The 17,962-nt window shown below is 37.6% G+C and overlaps 1 protein-coding gene across 6 annotated transcripts in view; it reads left to right on the top strand.

Moving 5' to 3' along the window:
- Window positions 1-1,711: 1,711 nt before the first annotated feature.
- Window positions 1,712-17,962, top strand: part of MIS18BP1 (MIS18 binding protein 1) — a 57,364-nt gene continuing 41,113 nt past the window's right edge. For 2 of the 6 annotated variants that reach the window (XM_007097543.3, XM_042989629.1), the window contains exons 1-4: window positions 1,715-2,056; window positions 5,729-6,360; window positions 10,004-10,108; window positions 10,331-10,815. In XM_007097543.3, coding sequence (XP_007097605.2) covers window positions 5,823-6,360; window positions 10,004-10,108; window positions 10,331-10,815 — 1,128 coding nt within the window. In that variant the 5' untranslated portion in view covers window positions 1,715-2,056; window positions 5,729-5,822. Of the gene's footprint in view, window positions 2,057-2,137; window positions 2,157-2,689; window positions 2,760-5,728; window positions 6,361-10,003; window positions 10,109-10,330; window positions 10,816-17,962 lie in introns of those variants that run through there. The other 4 variants (XM_042989630.1, XM_042989627.1, XM_042989626.1 and 1 more) reach the window with 4 other exon arrangements.

The raw sequence follows: 17,962 nt of genomic DNA, 5'->3' as shown, positions 1-17,962 counted from the left end.
CTAAGCAGACCCAGATGTTTTGGCAGCAGCTCCCACACAGTGTGTGGTTTTCATTCCCTTCCTCCTGTGTCTGTCCCTTGGACCCTAAGTGGGTCTGCATTTGTTTCCATGAATAACAGACTTAAGCCTGGACAGATTGTCCCAGGTGGCTGGCTGTGACGTGGAGAAGCTCTCCCCTCTTGACAGAAACTTAAAAGAGGGCCCAACCAGGGCAGTATGTTGATGTCCCAGTGGACAGATGAACATTGTCCCTTGGCCTGTATGCCTTGTCATCACACTTTGTTATCCACAAACTGTTTTCTCCAGTTTTGTTTGTAAAATCATTAGTCATGCTTACATAAATCCCTGTGGCTGTTCACCCTGGAGTCTGGTAGGCACTAGCTACTCCTCAAAAGAAAAATGACTAATTAAAAAAATGAAAGTGTATATTTCTGAGAGTCTACTCTTAATATTTCAAGGTTCCTATTCTGGCTGAATGTGTGAGACACGGCCATCTCCATATCAGGCATAAAAACCTTTTATACTTCTATTTCTGATGCTTTGGAATATGAATGCCTATCCCCTCAAAGTCTCTCTGTCACACAAAATGCATTTCATACACTTTCATACATGTCATTTAACAGGTATCTTAAGTGTAGCTTTTCCCAGAAATCTGGTACAAATTCATGTCCAGCCATTTTCTCATTATGCTGCACAGACAGAAACTTCATTTTATCTATGTAGATTTGCTTTCCTCTCCTCGCCGAAACTGGTTTCTTCTCCTTACTTGCATTCATTTGCACGTTTTAAATTTTTATTTCGGATTCTGAATATTGTGTGTACAAGACTTAGTGGTTACAAGATTCAGACGAGGGGATTGCGAAAGTCACTTTAAAAAATCAATCCTTTATAACCATTTCAGTCCCGTGTTAACGGAGAAATGCGATATATGGTTCTAGGATGCTAAGGAATTTTCTTGGATGAGGCATAAACTCTCCTGTCCCGTTCTGACTTGTTGGGGAGCGGGCGGAGTTAATGGAGAGAAGATGCAGGATCGGAGCTGGAAGGGGTTTAGGACTGAAAACATTCATTACTCCTCTGGCTCCTACTTCTCCGCCCCCAACACTGAAACAAGGCGCCCTGTACGATGCTTCCAGCCAGCGAATGTTCCTTGCCAGGGCGCTGAGACGGAAGATGCACAACACTCCGCGGTTGTTAAGAGTACAGAATCACTGGGTGCAATCAATCTAAGGCAGGCTCAGTCTAAGTGACACTGTCACAAACTGCTTTGCAACCTCAGTCGTCAAGATTAAAACTTTTAGGATTCGATAAGATGAGGTTCAAAAAACATCACACTTCTTGGGGAAATAGTTCAGACTAAACATCCCATGGCAAGTTTAACTTTGCATTCAGTATATTATCCTCTCAAGAACAAAACGTTCTTTCTCGTTCTCAAATATCTGGCAGCCAGGGAGGGCTAAAAGCTCTCCGACGAACTCGGCAAGCTGTTCCTTCACACAGGTAAGCAACAGCGACGATACACCACGGGCTACCAAACCAGTAGGGTAGAAGAGTGGCCGAGAAAGGCCAAACTTAAAAAACCGCAGTAGCGCCGAAGAACGCAGCCGACGTCTGACGTAAGCCTTCCTGTCGCAGAGCATAACGGGAGGAGCGGCGGAACGCGCTGGTGGCACGCGCCCTCTGTAAACGAAAAGAATTCTGCGGAAGACTAGAGCGGTGCTCTCGGTTCTCGTGGCAGCTTGGGGTTACCCACCTGTTGTGGAAACAGCACTGCGCACGCGGTACGGGCCGCCCCCGCCAGTTTTCTTGAGTCGCACGGTGACGCCATTCCGGAGCGCGCCAATCAGGGCTGGCTGGAGGGCGGGCTCTTCAAATTTGAATTCCGAAACTTGTGTCAGAGAGCCTCGCTGAGGAAGTGAGGGTCACCTGTGGCCGGGCTACGGGGGGCTGGAGCCGACTTGGGCCAGAGGCGCGAGCCCTGGGGCGCCCGGCCCACCCCCGTGCGAAGCCAAGCCCGGACTGCCGCCTTCTAGCTCTATCAGGCCCTTCACCCAAGGTATGAACTCCTTGCTCTGCTTCCCTCGCCCCCTGCCATCGGTCCGCCTCTGGCGCTGAGGGTCCCAGCCCATCAACATTCTCGGTCCGCGTAGACTTCTGTAAGTTTTTAGCTTTGGTAGGAGTTTCACGACTACTCACTCATCCGTTGTATACATATTTGTTGCGTGTCTACTGCAGTTATCAAGAGAGTAGACCACTATTCGTTCAGATTCGTTTTGTAAGTGAACGCTGTAGGCCTTTGTTCTAAAATCACTTCTAGCAAGAAAAAAAGCTTTACGTTAGAATGATTTGTGTGCGTCACTGCCCTGGGACCCCAAGATCCACAGTGCTATAGAAACCGTTGATCCATCGAGCTCATGTTTTTTTTCTGGTTAAATTTCACATTGGTTGCAAACACATGTGGATATTAATAAAATTATTTAGAAAATGGAGGGCCCTTCATCCTCCTCTTCAAAGTTAAACACTGTTTACAATTTGGTATGATTCCAGATATTTCCCCCTATGCTTTTTGCTCGTGTGTGTTTACTGAAATGCAATTGTACGTCCTGTTCTGCTTCCTTTTTAATATATCCTAACTATATTCTTTGTCAGTACATATACAGGCATATATCTTTTTATTGAATATACAGAATTCGGTTGTATGGATGTAGCAGAATTTCATCCCATAGTGGTGAAGATCTAGATTATTTATAATTTCTCCGGTAAGTCAGTGAATATCCCTGTACAGTGCTTGTTTAAGAACTTGGGCTTGGCAGTCAGACTTAGGTCCTGCTCTGAATCGTTGTCAGTGGAACCTTGGGCACCTGTGCCTTAGTTTCCTCATCTTCAGAACTCTTAAGATTATTTGCCGTAAGGTTATGTAGTGTCTGACATATATGCAGTAAATATCCACTGTTATTGCTACTTACATATATTTGAATTCTTATGTAGTAGTTTCTGTAAGGAAAAAATTTAGAAGTGCAATTTCTTGAACAACAGCATGCACACCTGTATTTTGAAATTAATCTTTACCAATCTGCTAAACTTAAGAACTTCCACTGTTTAGTTTGTTTAGTTTCACTTATTAGTGAAATGAAGTGTCATTTGACTCCCTAGGTGGCCTTTTGTATTCTTTAGTAATTGCCTTTCGTGCCTTTTGGCCATTTTCTGTGTTGATCATTTTTAAAATTGATTCATTGGTCTCTTTGAATGTTATTTATATTATATGTCAAGTGCTGGGTCCCCCCACCTCCACCCCAAGTGTTATCATTTGCCAGTTAACTTAAAATTAGTTTCATTTTTCCCACCTCCACCTCCCAGTTTTGGTTGGTGTTCTTTGGGATTTTTGACTCTTTCCATTATAGTAATAATTCAATTACTGCTGCTACCATGACAGTAAATTCCTAGAAAAACTTTTCATGTAATTTTGGGAAAAAGAGTAACAGTTACATTCAGAATCATTCATATCCATGATAATAACAGTTGTTTAGCCTTATATATTTACATATGCTGTAAGTGCTCATAGCTAGATTTTTCATTTAATGATTTTCCATGCTTGTCTTTATTTTAATAAATAACAAATTTTAATTCGTACATCAGCATTTGCCAACATTCAGAGTAAATGACAAAGATCAGATTTTTCAAATAGTTTTAAGCACTTAGTGAAGCACAAGCATAACGTTTTAGAATTCACCTTCCCTTCTCTAGTCCAAAAAGGAACTAACAGTTTCTTGCTAGCAATCTTTTGTTAGGTCAAGTATGTTTGGCCTTCAGGATACTGTTTTCCTCAACCTAGGAATGCCTGTCACTTGAATCCGCATCCTCTAGCATGTGTCTCTTCTATCAGAGTCTGAGCATCATAATCTGTTTTCTCTGTTTTGCTCTTTTTTAACCAGGAGGAGAATGGGGCTTTGAGTGTTTGGCCTCTAACAAGTGATTTCTTGTTTTCTTCTGTATCTGTTCTGCAAAGCTATAGGTCAGAAAATTCTAGGTAATTTTTTTCCCTCTACATCCTCTCTTTTACCAGCCACACTGAAACCACAGACAACTGTTGCCAACTCTTTGGACTTCTGCTGAGTTGCTGTTTATAACATAATGGGAAATAGGGGCTCCTAGGAATCTTCTGCGTCTTTTTTGGAGACGGGGGTGGAATTTGAGGTTTTTCAGAATCTTGACTGCTCATCTCCATGCTATAACATGCTTGAATTGGGAGGGAAGAGGTTGGGCAACATGCAAGAGGAGTTATATGCTGGTTCTTTAAGCCTTTCAGTAGGACCGCAGTTATCTGCCTTTAGATGAAAAAACTAATGTGTACGTCTACTACAGATTGGTCCTGTTTTCAGTTCCACTAATTTATTTGTATTTTGTAATTCTGTTGAGCATTTCCTTAGGTTGTGAAGAATTGAGATTTTATAAACCTGCACATACTTTGCCTTTTTTTTTTTTTTTTTTTTTGTGCACTTGGCTCAATTTATTCACTTTCGATTTTGAGAGTTTAAAGTGAACTGCTAGTGAGTATTTTAACTCCCAGAACAGGATTCTTATCACTCACACATTGCCAAACACATAAATCTATGCATTAGTACATATTTACTGGATTAACATTTTGTGGAAGAGTTCAGTGATTTTTGTGTGACAGGGCTAGACCCAAGATAGCCTGCTTTGTCAGTTCTTGTTATTGAGGATTATTTCTTTTTTCTCTTAAAAACTATTGGATAAAATGCTATTTGTATATGAATTTTTATCTTGCATATTTCTCACAGAAGTTACTTAAGTAAAGATATTTGAGTCTTTGATATGACTACATTAATATTTTCTGTGGTAGGCTTTTTATGTTTATATGATGTCAAAGACTGGTTAGAATAGTTGTAAATTCAGCAATAGGAGATGCAGTAAGGTGAAATTAGTAAGTTCCAAGCACCTTGCGTGGAAATGTTTTATTTACTAAGTATTACAGAATGCAAGTGTATGGTTCATCACCTAGAATCTTAATTTCTAGGTGTGGGAAATAAAATGTGTTTATAAAAGCAAGCTAAAACAAGTCTAAGACCATGTATGCTCAAGTACATGATTGCCTCTAAAAATTGTAAATAGAATTAACTTTTAAAAATAATGAGTATAATTTACTTTTGATTTGAGGGTATTTCAGCTAAAACCTCATAGTTAAAATGTTCTGCAGCATAACAAAATCAAGACTGGGGATGATTTAACTAAAAAATTGAATGAATTTTTCAGCTTTCATTAAGACATATCATCATAGTTGCTGCCTTAAATTTAAGTGCCTAAAGGGAAAAGTTATGTTTGTGAAATTTAATCCTTTATAGTCTAATATAGTACCATATGCAGATGTAATTTAATGCTTTTTGATGTAAATATTAGATTGGAATCTCCAGGACTTGAGGTTCAAGTATCTTTAAAAACCAGGTACTCAATATTCAGTTCTTAGTGTTCTTAAGTAGATGATTTGATGAATGCTGCTTTTTTTAGAGAAGTAAATTTAAAGACCAAACTGCTCATCTAAAATAATAATAAAATGAGTCTTTAACAAAAATATAAAACCTTAGATTTGTGAGCTATAGATTATCCAGTGTTGTTATGAACCACTTAAGCCTTAGTATAATATAATTATGGAAAGCAAATAATCTTTTTTGCATCAAAGCATGATAAAGGTTGATTTCACATTGAACTACAGGTTCCTCTGGGCCCCTGCTGAAAGTCTCCTATCCTGAAAACTGTGGTTAAGTGAATTATCTGTTAGAGAAAACTTATTGCTACTGTTTATCAAGATGATTGCAACACCTTTGAAACATCCAGGAATTCATTTGTCTTCAGAGACATCTCAAAGAAGAAATATGCCTATGCATGCAGTCTTTTTTGACAGCATTCCTGCAGGCACACTTACTCCTGTAAAAGATTTGGCAAAATATCAGAACCCCTCTTTAAAATTGAATGACCATGAAAAAACTCATTTCCTAGAAATGACAAATTTTAATAATAAAAAAATATTTCATTCTACCATGCTAGCAGAGACTACCTCCTCTAACAGCTCTCTTGATATCAGTGTTATAAAGCCCAACAAGGATAGATTAAAAAATAAAGCAAACTATGAATCACCAGGAAAAATATTTCAAAGAATGAAAGAAAAAGTACTGCGTGACAAGCAAGAACAAGCGTCAGGCAACAGTAGTTTGTTGGAACCAGTGAAAAGTGAAAAGAAAATTTTCACTCCCAAAAGAGATGAGAAAAGAGTATTGCAGAATACCTGCGTCTGTGAAGAAAAGGAAAACAACATATCACTCCAATCAGATAACATTTCACCAAGAGGTTAGTTTTATTATGTGTTGGTTGAAAAGCTATAATGTGTTATTTTTATTATGTCTTATACTGTTGTGGGTACTCAAGATATAAGAGTGAACAAAGTGGACAAAAATCCCAGCCCTAACACGTTCACATTCAGGTTGTGGGAGAGACAAATTTAAATTAGTAGTTTTTATGGTACAATAGAAGAGAAGTGCTATGGAAAGAAAAGCAGAGCAAGGATGATGGGGACAGTTGGAGTAGGTTGTAATTTTCCATGTGGTGATCAGGGTATGGTTCAATGAGAAGATGACATTTGAACCAAAACATTGAAGTAGGTGATAGATAGATACAGATGGATATCTTGGAGGAATTGGGAAGGATGATCCAGACAAAGTAACAGCTGGTACAAATGCCCTGAAATAGGAGCATTCCTCAAATTCAAGGACCAGTTATGAGATTAGTAAATCATAGAGTGAGTGCATAGAGGTGGGGAAGGGGGGCTAATTAAGGGTCAGATAATGTAGAGTGTTATAGATGAATGTAAGAGTTTGGGCTATTACGTGAGCAAAGTAAGAAATCAGTGGAGGGTTCCAAGCTGATAAGTGACAAGATCTGATTCATTTTAAAAATATCACTCACTGTCGATTTGAAATAGTTACTGTAGTAGTCTAGGTGAGAGATGGTGTTAGTTTGGTTTAGGTGGTAGCAGTGAAAATAATACGTGCTTGGATTCTGGGTGTATTTTGAAGGAAGAGCTCATAGGATGTGGAACATAAAAGATATAAAGGGTGGCTGTAGGGTGTTTTATGTTGTTTGGTTGGTTCTGGGTTGTTTTTTGGTTTTTTGGCTTTTTGTTTTTTTGTTTGTTTGTTTGTTTTTTGCCCGAGTAACTGGAAGGATAGAGTGGTTTAACTGAAATGGAATAGACAGGGCAGGGGGCTCTGTAATTACATTTTTGGTATGTTAATTTTGCTATATCTATTAAAAATTGAAGTGTAGATGTGAATTAACACTTATGAAAAAATTCGTTGGAATTTAGAGAAGTGGTTCAGGTAAGAAAAATACATTTGGGAATTATTAGCACCTAAATGGTATTTAAAGAGATTAAAGGAGATCATCAAGGAGTAAGTGTAAAAAGAGAAACATTCAGTGATGAATCCTGGAGCACCCCAAAATTTGGAATTTCAAATAAAAGATAGTAGTGAAGACCATGAGAAGAAGATGAGGAAGAAGAAAAACCAAGAGTGATACTTTGGAAGCCAAAGGAACAAAATGCTTGAAGGAAGGAGTCTTTGGCTGTATCTAATGCTGCTAATGAGTGAAGTAAGATAAAGGCTGAGATTTGAATGCTGGATTTAGCAACATGAGGGTCACTGGTGGCTTTAATAAGGGGAGTTTGGTGAAGTGATAGGAGCAAAAACATGATTCAAGAGGGTTCAAGAGAGAATGTGAGGGAGAGAAATTGACAGTGGTGAATATAGATAACTCTTAGAAGACAGCAGAGAAATATGGGCAATATGGTTTTAAAATATTGTTTTTAATGTATGATGAAAGAACATTTTTGTATGCTATTGGAAATGATCCAGTAGGGAAGGAAAAACTAAAATTGGTAGTATGATACCCTTGAGTAGTTGAAAGGGAACTGAATCTAAAAGTGGAGATTTTGGCCTTAGCAAGAAACATAAACAGACCATAAATCAAACAAGAAGATAGGCAGTGTTGTATGGAGAAATAATCTGAAGTACACAGTAAAATCATCAGCTGAGAGTAAGCATGGGAAGCAGGTATTAAAGTTTGAGGAGGTGGAGGTTTGAATAATGCAGGAGAATGGAAGAGTCTAGGCCTAAATTTGATTTCTTGGGTAACATTAAGGACCTGCTTGAAACTTGTGAGCATGAATTTAAATGAGAGCAATAAATATGGTTATGAGTTTTCCTCTAGCCCTATTTAGCTGCACAGATGCTGCTCAGGAGCAGGCAGAGAGTTGGATTTTATCAGGATTGTAATTTTATCAGATAGGATGAAGAGGACAAAGGTGGTATGTAAGGGCACCATGAAATTTAAGTTAGTTATATAAAGAGGACCTGAAGGAAATGAGGAAGTATAAAGAAGTGTAGGGTGTTGTTAGGATAGTCGTTGGATTTGAGAGAATAATCTGGGAAGATAGGAAGTGGTCAGAATCTGAGACATTTGAAGTTGAGATTTTTAATGAGTTACAGTAATTGATAAATATGTTTTATATGGATTTATCTCATAATCCTTTCAGCAGACACTATGGGTAGATGCTCATTTAATAGTCTAGGAAATGGGGCTTACAAAAAGGTTATGTCTGCTCTATGTATGACATATGATAAGCGATGGGCTAAGAATTAATACAGGTGTGTATTTGAAAGCCCATGCTCTTTACTGCACAATAGATTGTGGATATACTGTTGTATTTCAAAGACAGTGTTATATTTTAACACAAAAAGAGTTTTCTAAGGGAGCTTAAGATAGAGGTAGGGGAATACACAAAATCTGATTCATACAGTCTTGGAGAAAAGGGAGTAGCAAATGAAATAATGCACATTAAAACATATTTTATTTGTCAAGTGGAACTAGAGAGGAAGAAACAACTCATTGCTTTGAGAATCTGATGACTCTTTCCCCAGAAAATGCACGTATATACAAACACAAATTTCGTGTGTAATTTCAGAGACTTTTTAAATAGTCTACATGAACTTTGTACTCTAAAATAAATGACCCAGATTCTATAGCCTGTTATATCTGATTGAATTACCTGTTTGTCTTTACTACATTGCCTTGCCATTTCTAATAGAATGAGCTAAAGAAATAGAAACTTAACCTTTTATGACACACATCATTATGATAAAAATCTTCATATTAAGATTTCTAAGACTAAAGCTACATACTTAAGCAAAGTCACCACCAATTTTTTTCAATCATAATATTTGAAATTAAACATATAAAATAAAATAATTGATTTTTTCCTCCAGTTTTAAGTCTATTACCTTCCCCTCTTTATGTAAAAGAAACTCAACCATCAAGAAATAAAACTTAAACCATCTAGGATGCAAAGTAGAATAAAATGTAAGCAATACAATTAGTCCGTACTTGTCTAGTTGATAAGCCTACCAGATTTTTGCCTTTGAAGGCTTACTAAAGAGATGTCAGAGGGGTATAAATTATGGTTGTGTCTGCTATTGAGTCACAACATTTCAACTTTTAACATATAAGCCACAACTCTTCGGCCGTTCTTTCAACATTTGAGAAATTTACAGCAACCAGAAGCAGAATCAGAATATTCAAGACTGGATGGTACTTCATATATAATCTTAAGATATACCTATCTGATTTGTTGCAGCACCAGAATTGTATTCCAGATCTCTAAGCTTCTAAGTCCAGTAATATACTTTTGTCTAGAGCTGGCAAGTTATAACATGTAGAGTTTAGAAAAAGTTCTTTCTTGGTGTAATGTAGATAGAATGTGATGAAGGCATGAAAAAACAGAATGAGAAATGGAACTCCTATGTTACAGAAGTGTACTATATTGATCTGATCATTATTGAATGTAACTCTTTAAGACTTTAAGAAGGCTTTTTTTCTTCTCAATGACTAATATAATTCAATTTCCTCTTTCTTTAAAAAAAAAAAAACTCAACCTCAGTGCAAGAAGTTCCTCTAGAATCATCAAATAGTACTTTCCTTCCGATAAAGCAAAAGATTCAATGTCAGCAGGAAAAGAAAGCACCTCTGCATAATTTAACTTATGGTAAAGTGCTTTTTGTTTTGTTCAATGTATAGTTAAATGTTCTGGATAATTATTCTCCGGCGTAGGCAATCCATGTCAGAGAAACACTGGGCAGAAGGGTGGAGCATTCCTAACCTGAAGACTTCTTTCATATATAAACGGTTTTATATTATTCTATTTCTCTCTTTTAATTTCATTTGATTCTTCTCTAAATTTTGTTTGGCTTTGTATTTTTTTTTGCAGAGATTCCATTTCTGAACCAAGAACATGAAAATGTTTCAGCTGCAGGATTCTCAAACAAGACATTACCTAGAACTCAGTTGGATAAACAAATTCTTCACTCAAAGGAGAATACATTTGTAACCACTAAGTCTAAAAAGGACACCTTTGTTTTAGAAGGTGTTGATTCTATCATTGAAAAATCCCAAAATACTACTGTTGAGACTCTAAATACTAACTGTGTTCCTGTTAAAAATGATGATCAGTTAATGGTTTCTGATAGTAAAGTGGCAACAAAAAGGACTTCACAACAGGAAATTAAGGAAGGAAATGAGAACTCAGTGCCCAGAGAGACCGATCTTCTGGGTTCCATGAATGATACATGTAAAATCGTGCTTGCAACTCCAAGATTTCATATAACAATACCTCAGAAATCAAAAAGAAATGCTTCAAATCGTTCTCTTCCAAGTACACCTCAAACTCTTTCAAATGAAGTTAAAGAAATTAAGGTAGGAAAACTGAAGGCCAATGTACATTTGTGTTTTTACCCTCATTCTTCAAGAGCTTGAGCTCCTAAGCTCTCTCATTAACAGTTTCATGTTTCATTATTATTTAGTGTAGAGGCAGGGTGCTCTAGTGAAAAGTGCAGTGGGTTGAAAGTAAGAGAATCCAAGTGTTAAGTTTTAACTTTGCTCTATTATCAGTTGTATCATCTTCAACGGTTTACTTATTCCCTTTGGGGATGAACACTGAGTTCATTTCTTATTTTTTGTTTATTTGTTGTTGTTGTTTTCCTGATTCTTGGGTACTATTAACAGCTATTAAAAGAGAAAGGTATTAGAGGTGCCTGGGTGGCTTAGTTGGTTAAGTGTCCAACTTTGGCTCAGGTCATGATCTTGCGGTTTGTGAGTTCAAGCCCCATGCCTGGAGCCCGTTTCAGAATCTGTGTCTGCCCTTCCCTGCCTCACACTCTGTCTCTCTCTCCTTCAAAAAAATAAACATTAATTTTTTTTTTAAAGAAAAGAATTATAGCATCTGAATATTTGAGAATTTTTCCTGTTGTAAAGTAATATAGAATGATCATTAAAACACTTTAGGCCATCACACTATGTTATATTAGGATAAATTCTCTGAATGAAGTGGAATGGAAATCCAAGTTCAAGGAGAAAGATTCAGTGTACATTTGTGGTTCTATTTCTAGATTCTGGATTCTGTTCCATTGATCTGAGTGTCTGTTTTTGTGCCAGTACCATACTGTCATGATGATTACAGCTTTGTAACATCACTTGAAGTACGGGATTGTGATGCCTCCTGCTTTGGTTTTCTTTTTCAAGATTTCTTTGGCTATTCGGGGTGTTTTCTGGTTCCATACAAATTTCAGGATTGTTTGTTTCAGCTCTGTGAAGAATGTTCGTATTACTTTCATAGGGATCATGTTGAATATGTAGATTGCTTTTGGTAGTATCAACATTTTAACAATGTTTGTTCTTCTTATCCAGGAGCGTGGAATATTTTTCCATTCTTTTGTGTCTTCAGTTTCTTTCATAAACTTTCTATAGTTTTTAGTATAAATTTTTCACCTCTTTGGTTAAGTTTATTCCTAGGTATTTTATGGTTTTTGGTGCAATTGTAAATGGGATCGATTCCTTGATTTCTCTTTCTTCATTGTTGCTTCATTGTTGGTGTGTAGGAATGCAACCGATTTCTGTGTATTGATTTTATATCCTGCAACTTTCCTGAATTCATGGATCAATCTAGCAGGGTTTTGGTGGAATCTTTTGGGTTTTCCATATAGAGTATCATGTCATCTGTGAAGAGTGAAAAGTTTGACTTCCTCCTGGCTGATTTGGATACCTTTTGTTCCTTTGTGTTGTCTGATTGCCGAGGCTAAGACTTCAAGTACTACGTTGAATAACAGTGGTGGTAGTGGACATCCCTGTCATGTTCCTGACCTTAGGGGGAAAGCTCTCAGTTTTTCCCCATTGAGGATGATATTAGAGGTGGGTCTTTCATATATGGCTTTTATGATCTTAAGGTATGATCCTATACCTACTTTCTTGAGGATTTTTATCAAGAAAGGGTGCTGTATTTTCTCAAATGCTTTCTCTGCATCTATTGAGAGGATCATGTGGTTCTTGTCCTTTCTTCTATTGATGTGATGTATCAAATTGATTGTTTTATGGATATTGAACCAGCCCTGCATCTCAGGTATAAACCCATTAATCGTGGTGAATAATTCTTTTAATGTATTGTTGGATCCTGTTGGCTACTATCTGGTTGAGGATTTTTGCATCCATGTTAATCAGGGAAATTGGTCTATTGTTCTCTTTTTTAGTGGGGTCTTTGTCTTGTTTTGGAATCAAGGTAATGCTGGCTTCCTAGAAAGAGTTTGGAAATTTTCCTTCCATTTCTTTGTGGAACAGCTTCAAGAGAATAGATGCCAACTCTCCTTTAAATGTTTGGTAGAATTCTCCTGGAAAGCCATCTGGCCCTGGACTCTTGTTTTTTGGGAGATTTTTTATTACTAATTTGACTTCTTTACTGGTTATGGGTCTGTTCAAATTTTCTATTTCTTCCTGTTTCAGTTTTGGGAGTTTATATGTTTCCAGGAATTTGTCCATTTCTTCCAGATTACCCAAAATATTGGCATATAATTGCTCATAATATTCTCTTAATATTGTTTGTATTTCTGCTGTGTTGGTTATGATCTCTCTTCTTTCATTCTTGATTTTATTTATTTGGGTCCTTTCTTTTTTCTTTTGATCAGACTGGCTAGGGGTTTATCAATTTTGTTAATTCTTTCAAAGAACTAGTTCCTGGTTTCACTGATCTGTTGTACTGGGTTTTTTGTTTGTTTGAATAGCATTGATTTCTGCTGTAATCTTTACTATTTCCTGTCCGCTGCTGGTTTTGGGTTTTATTTGCTGTTCTTATACCTCCTTAAAGTGTAAGTTTAGGTTGTGTATCTGAGACCTTTCTTTCTTCTTTAGGAAGGCATGGATTGCTATATACTTTCCTCTTATGACCGCCTTTGCTGCGTCCCAGAGTTTTTAGGCTGTGGTGTTATCATTTTCATTGGCTTCCATGTACTTTTTAATTTCCTCTTTAACTTCTTGGTTAGCCCTTCATTCTTTAGTAGGATGTTCTTTAGTGTCCAAGTATTTGTTATCTTTCCAAATTTTTTCTTGTGGTCGATTTTCGATTTTGAGTTTTGTAGTGTTGTGGTCTGAAAATAAGCACAGTATGATCTTGAAATTTTTGTATTTGTTGAGAGCTGATTTGTGACCCAGTATGTCATCTATTCTGGAGAATGTTCCATGTGAACTCGAGAAGATGTGTATTCTGCTGCTTTAGGATGAAATGTTCTGAATATATCTGTTAAGTCCATCCAGTGCAGTATGTCATTCAAAGCCATTGTTTCCTTATTGATATTCTGTTTAGATGATCTGTCCATTGCTGTAAGTAAGGTGTTAAAGTTCCCTACTATTATGGTATTACTATCAATGAGTTTCTTTATGTTTGTAATTAATTTATTTATATATTTGGGTGCTTTCATGTTTGGAGCATAAATGTTTACAATTGTTAGACCTTCTTGGTGGATAGACCCCTTAATTGTGATATAATGCCTTTCTTCATCTCTCTGTTACAGTCTTTATTTTAAAATGTAGATTGTCTGATATAAGTATGGCTACTCCAGCTTTCTTTTGATGACCATTAGCATGATAGGTGGTTTTCCATCTCCTTACTTTCAATCTGAAGGTGTCTTTAGGTCTAAAGTGGGTCTTTTGTAAACAGCATATAGATGGATCTTGTTTTCTTATCCATTCTGTTACCCTGTGTCTTTTGATTGGAGCATTTAGTCCATTGACGTTTAGAGTGGGGACTAAAAGGTATGAATTCATTACCATTATGTTGTCTGTAGAGTTGGGAGTTTCTGGTGGTGTTCTCTGGTCTTTCTAGTTTTTGTTGCTTTTGGGCTTTTGGTTTTTTTGTTTTGTTTTGTTTCATCTCTTCTCCCCTCAGAGAGTCCCCCTTAAAATTTCTTGCAGGGCTGGTTTAGTGGTCATGAACTCCTTTGTTTTTGGTCTGGGAAACTTTAATCTCTCCTTCTATTCTGAATGACAGCCTTAGTGGGTAAAGAATTCTTGGCTGCATATTTTTTCCGAATCAGCACATTGAATATATCCTGCCACTCCTTTCTGCCTGCTAAGGTTCTGTGGATAGGTCTGCTCTGAACCTGATCTGTCTTCCTTGTAGGTTAAGGACTTTGTTTCCCTTGCTGCTTTCATTATTCTTTCCTTGCCTGAGTATTTTGTGAATTTGACTATGATATGCCTTGTTGATGGTCAGTTTTTGTTGGATCTAATGGGAATTCTCTTTGCTTCCTGGATTTTAATGTCTTGTGTTTCCCCAGGTTAGGAAAATTTTCTGCTATCATGTGCTCACATAAACCTTTTACCCCTTTCTCTCTCTCTCTCCATCTTCTGGAACCCCTGTGATTTTGACGTTATTCCTTTTTAATGAATCACTTAGTTCTCTAATTCTTATATCATGCTATTTTGCCTTAGTCTCCCTCCTTTGTTCTGTTTCATTATTCTCTATAAGTTTGTCCTCTGTATCACTGACTTGCTCCTCTACTTCCTCCATCCTTGCCACCATGGCATCCATTTAAAAATGCAGCTCAGTTATAGCATTTTTATTTCATCCTGACTTTGACTTGTTTTAACTCCACAGAATGGGATTCTATGCTATTTTCAACACCAGCTAGTATTCTTATTATCATGATTCTAAATTCTGGTTCAGACATCTTGCTTGTATCTGTGTTGATTTAGTCCCTGGCTGTCATTTCTTTCTGTTCTTCCTTTTGGGGTGAATTCCTTCATTTTGTCATTTTGAAGGGAAAAAAGGAATTAATAAAGTAAAAAAAAAATTAATAAAAAACAGCACAAAAAAATCAAATAAATGATGCTAGATCCTAGGTGTGATTTGGTCTGGTTGTGAAAGAAGCTTGACAGAGAAAAAAGGGAAAGAAAAGGAAAATGGAAAATGTTTGAAAATTTTAAAAAAGGAAAACAGTAAACTAGAATAAAATGAAGTGATGAAAGTAAAATAGAATGTAAAAAATTTACAAAAAAATAAAAAATATAGTAGAAAAAATTTAAGAAAAATCTTTTAAATAAAAACGGAAATTAAAAGTAAATTTTTTCTCTTTCTGTGTTAAAGAATAAGAAAAAAAAAATTGAATAGATGGACCATAAATATAATGAAATATGATTGAAATTACATCCTGTTTCCCCTAGAAGTCAAACTATGAAGCACTTAATAGTCTGTAAACTAAGCAGAAGGAGAGACTTGTGTTCTTCAAGAACGAGGTTGGCCTAGTTGGGCGGGACTTAGTGTAATGGCTCTGTTCTCTACCAGATGGTGCTGCTTAGCTTACTGGGGTGGATTGTTATGGAAGATGTAGGCATGTATGTGCATGCATGGGAGGGCTGAAAATGGCATCACCCAGCTACCCAGTCTCTAGTATCAGAACTCTGTGCTCTCCCCTACCGGTAATCAAGCATCCTTCCTTTGCCTCCAGTTTCCATACATTCCTCGCTTCTACAGTGTCCGTGACCATGCCATCAGGCTGCCAGGAGGCACCTCCTCCTAAGTTTTATCATAAGTGGGGCTGTATTTCTCAACCCCCCCTCACTTCTGAAGGACTGCAGCTTTGACCTCCCTCTCAGACCCCCTGGGGGAGGGTCTTACTGAGCAATGACTGGGTGCAGGCCTGCCCCGAGTTTCATTCGTGAGATTATGCTGCTGCCAATGCCCAGAGACTGTGGCTGGGTGCCAGCTTGCCCCAGAAAAAGTTCATGTGATTATGTAGCAGCAGCGTTTCAGGGATTATGGCAAATCACAACATACATTTGGTACCGGACTTCCCCCTTAACATCCTTCTTCCAACACCAGCAGATGTGCTTGTTCTCCAGGGTCCCCTGGGACCTTTGCCTACAGCATCTACCAGATGTTCTCCCAGAGGGGAACTGCCACTCTTTATGTGGCCCGAGGAGCCCTTGGACCTTGCTCTCTGTTCCTGGGGATTTGCCCTTCCCACCAGACCACTGCCAGGTATTGAGCTGCAGAGTTCAGACTCTGTGCTCCCCCTGTTTATAGAGTCTTAATGGAATTTAAACCTTCTTCTTTCTGCTTTCTTCCTTTTTTTGTTCAGTCCCTTGTGGCTGTTTCCACTCTTCCAGTTACTCTCCAGGTGCTTTCAGGGTGGGGGGTGCTTTTCCTGTACTCTCTCCCTGTCTCAGTCTTTTCTCCACAAGCAAAAACAGCTCCCTGACCTCTGCGGCTTCTCTCTCCCCGAGATCACCTCTCCATGCTGCAGTGTGCTTGCTGAGTTCTGTGGTTTAGGTTGTACAATTGTTGTGTTAATCCTCAAATCAGTTTCCTACATGTACAAGATGGTTTAGTGTTGATCTGGCTGCATTTCAGGGATGAGAGATGCAAAAAAACTTCTGTGCTGTTCTACCATCTTGGCCCCTTAGAGATTACTTTAAAATAAAATCTTTAAAAAATAAATAAATAAAATAAAATCTTAAAAAAAAATAAATCCTATCTAAATTGAAAGTGTGATGTAACATAGTTTTATATTTCAGTGTATTCTTAGAAGTTGCATTATTCACAAATATTTAGACTTACAATGAAAATTTTTAGATTTTGCTTTAAAAACATGTGAGATGGGTTGAGCAAAAAAGTTTGAGGACAACTGTAATGGGAGATCCCACAGCACTAATACTATCATTGCTACAGTGCTGTTTATCTTACTACGAGAAGACTAAGCCTCCCAAGACTCTTATCTCTATACAGTTCTATACATCCCCTAATTCTGACACTATCTCTCACTCATCTCCAGTTATCCAAACATTACATTGTACCCTCTTGAACTCAAGGTATGTCATTAGCAAAATCTTATATTCTCAGTCTTCTGTGAACTTTTCTTAACTTTGCTATAACCAGAATATGACTTCTTAAATGGTGGTTCTTTTTTCTCCCATATCCCACATTGTCGGACCTAGAGATGATATAATATGCCTCTTTTGTTCCTCATTACGGTTTCAGGCCATTTTCCTTCTTTGTCTTTAACAGAAACCCTCCCCTGCCCCAGCTTCTTTGATGTATGTGCTGTAAAACTTTATTGATCCTGTTCCTCTTTTTGTGGTCACATAAAATACAATATAGTCATGTTGCATGACTATTGAAGTGTTTAATACCTGTTACTTTTTCCTCTGTTACTACTTCTGTCATCAACTCTGGTGACACCAACATCCATATTGATAATCCATCCAGCCTCCTTGAATTATTATTATTTTTTTTTATATTTTTAAAGTTTATTTATATGGATAGAGTGAACAGGAGAGGGGCAGAGAGGGGGAGAGAGAGAATTCTAAGCAGGCCCTGCCCTGTCAGCATGGAGCCTGACACAGGGCTCGAACTCATGAACTGTGAAATCATGACCTGAGCTGAAGCCAAGAGTTGGACACCCAATTGACTGAGCCACCCAGGTGCCCCCGGCCTCCTTAAATTCTTGATCTTAAGCGACCTTTCCCTTATCCACTATTCTAGTCACATCATACCTTGTCTTTGCCAGTACCTGCACCA

Source organism: Panthera tigris, chromosome B3 (genome assembly GCF_018350195.1).
Source record: "Panthera tigris isolate Pti1 chromosome B3, P.tigris_Pti1_mat1.1, whole genome shotgun sequence".
In the NCBI taxonomy this organism is placed as follows: domain Eukaryota; kingdom Metazoa; phylum Chordata; class Mammalia; order Carnivora; family Felidae; genus Panthera; species Panthera tigris.
This window is presented reverse-complemented; position numbering and strand designations above follow the sequence as displayed.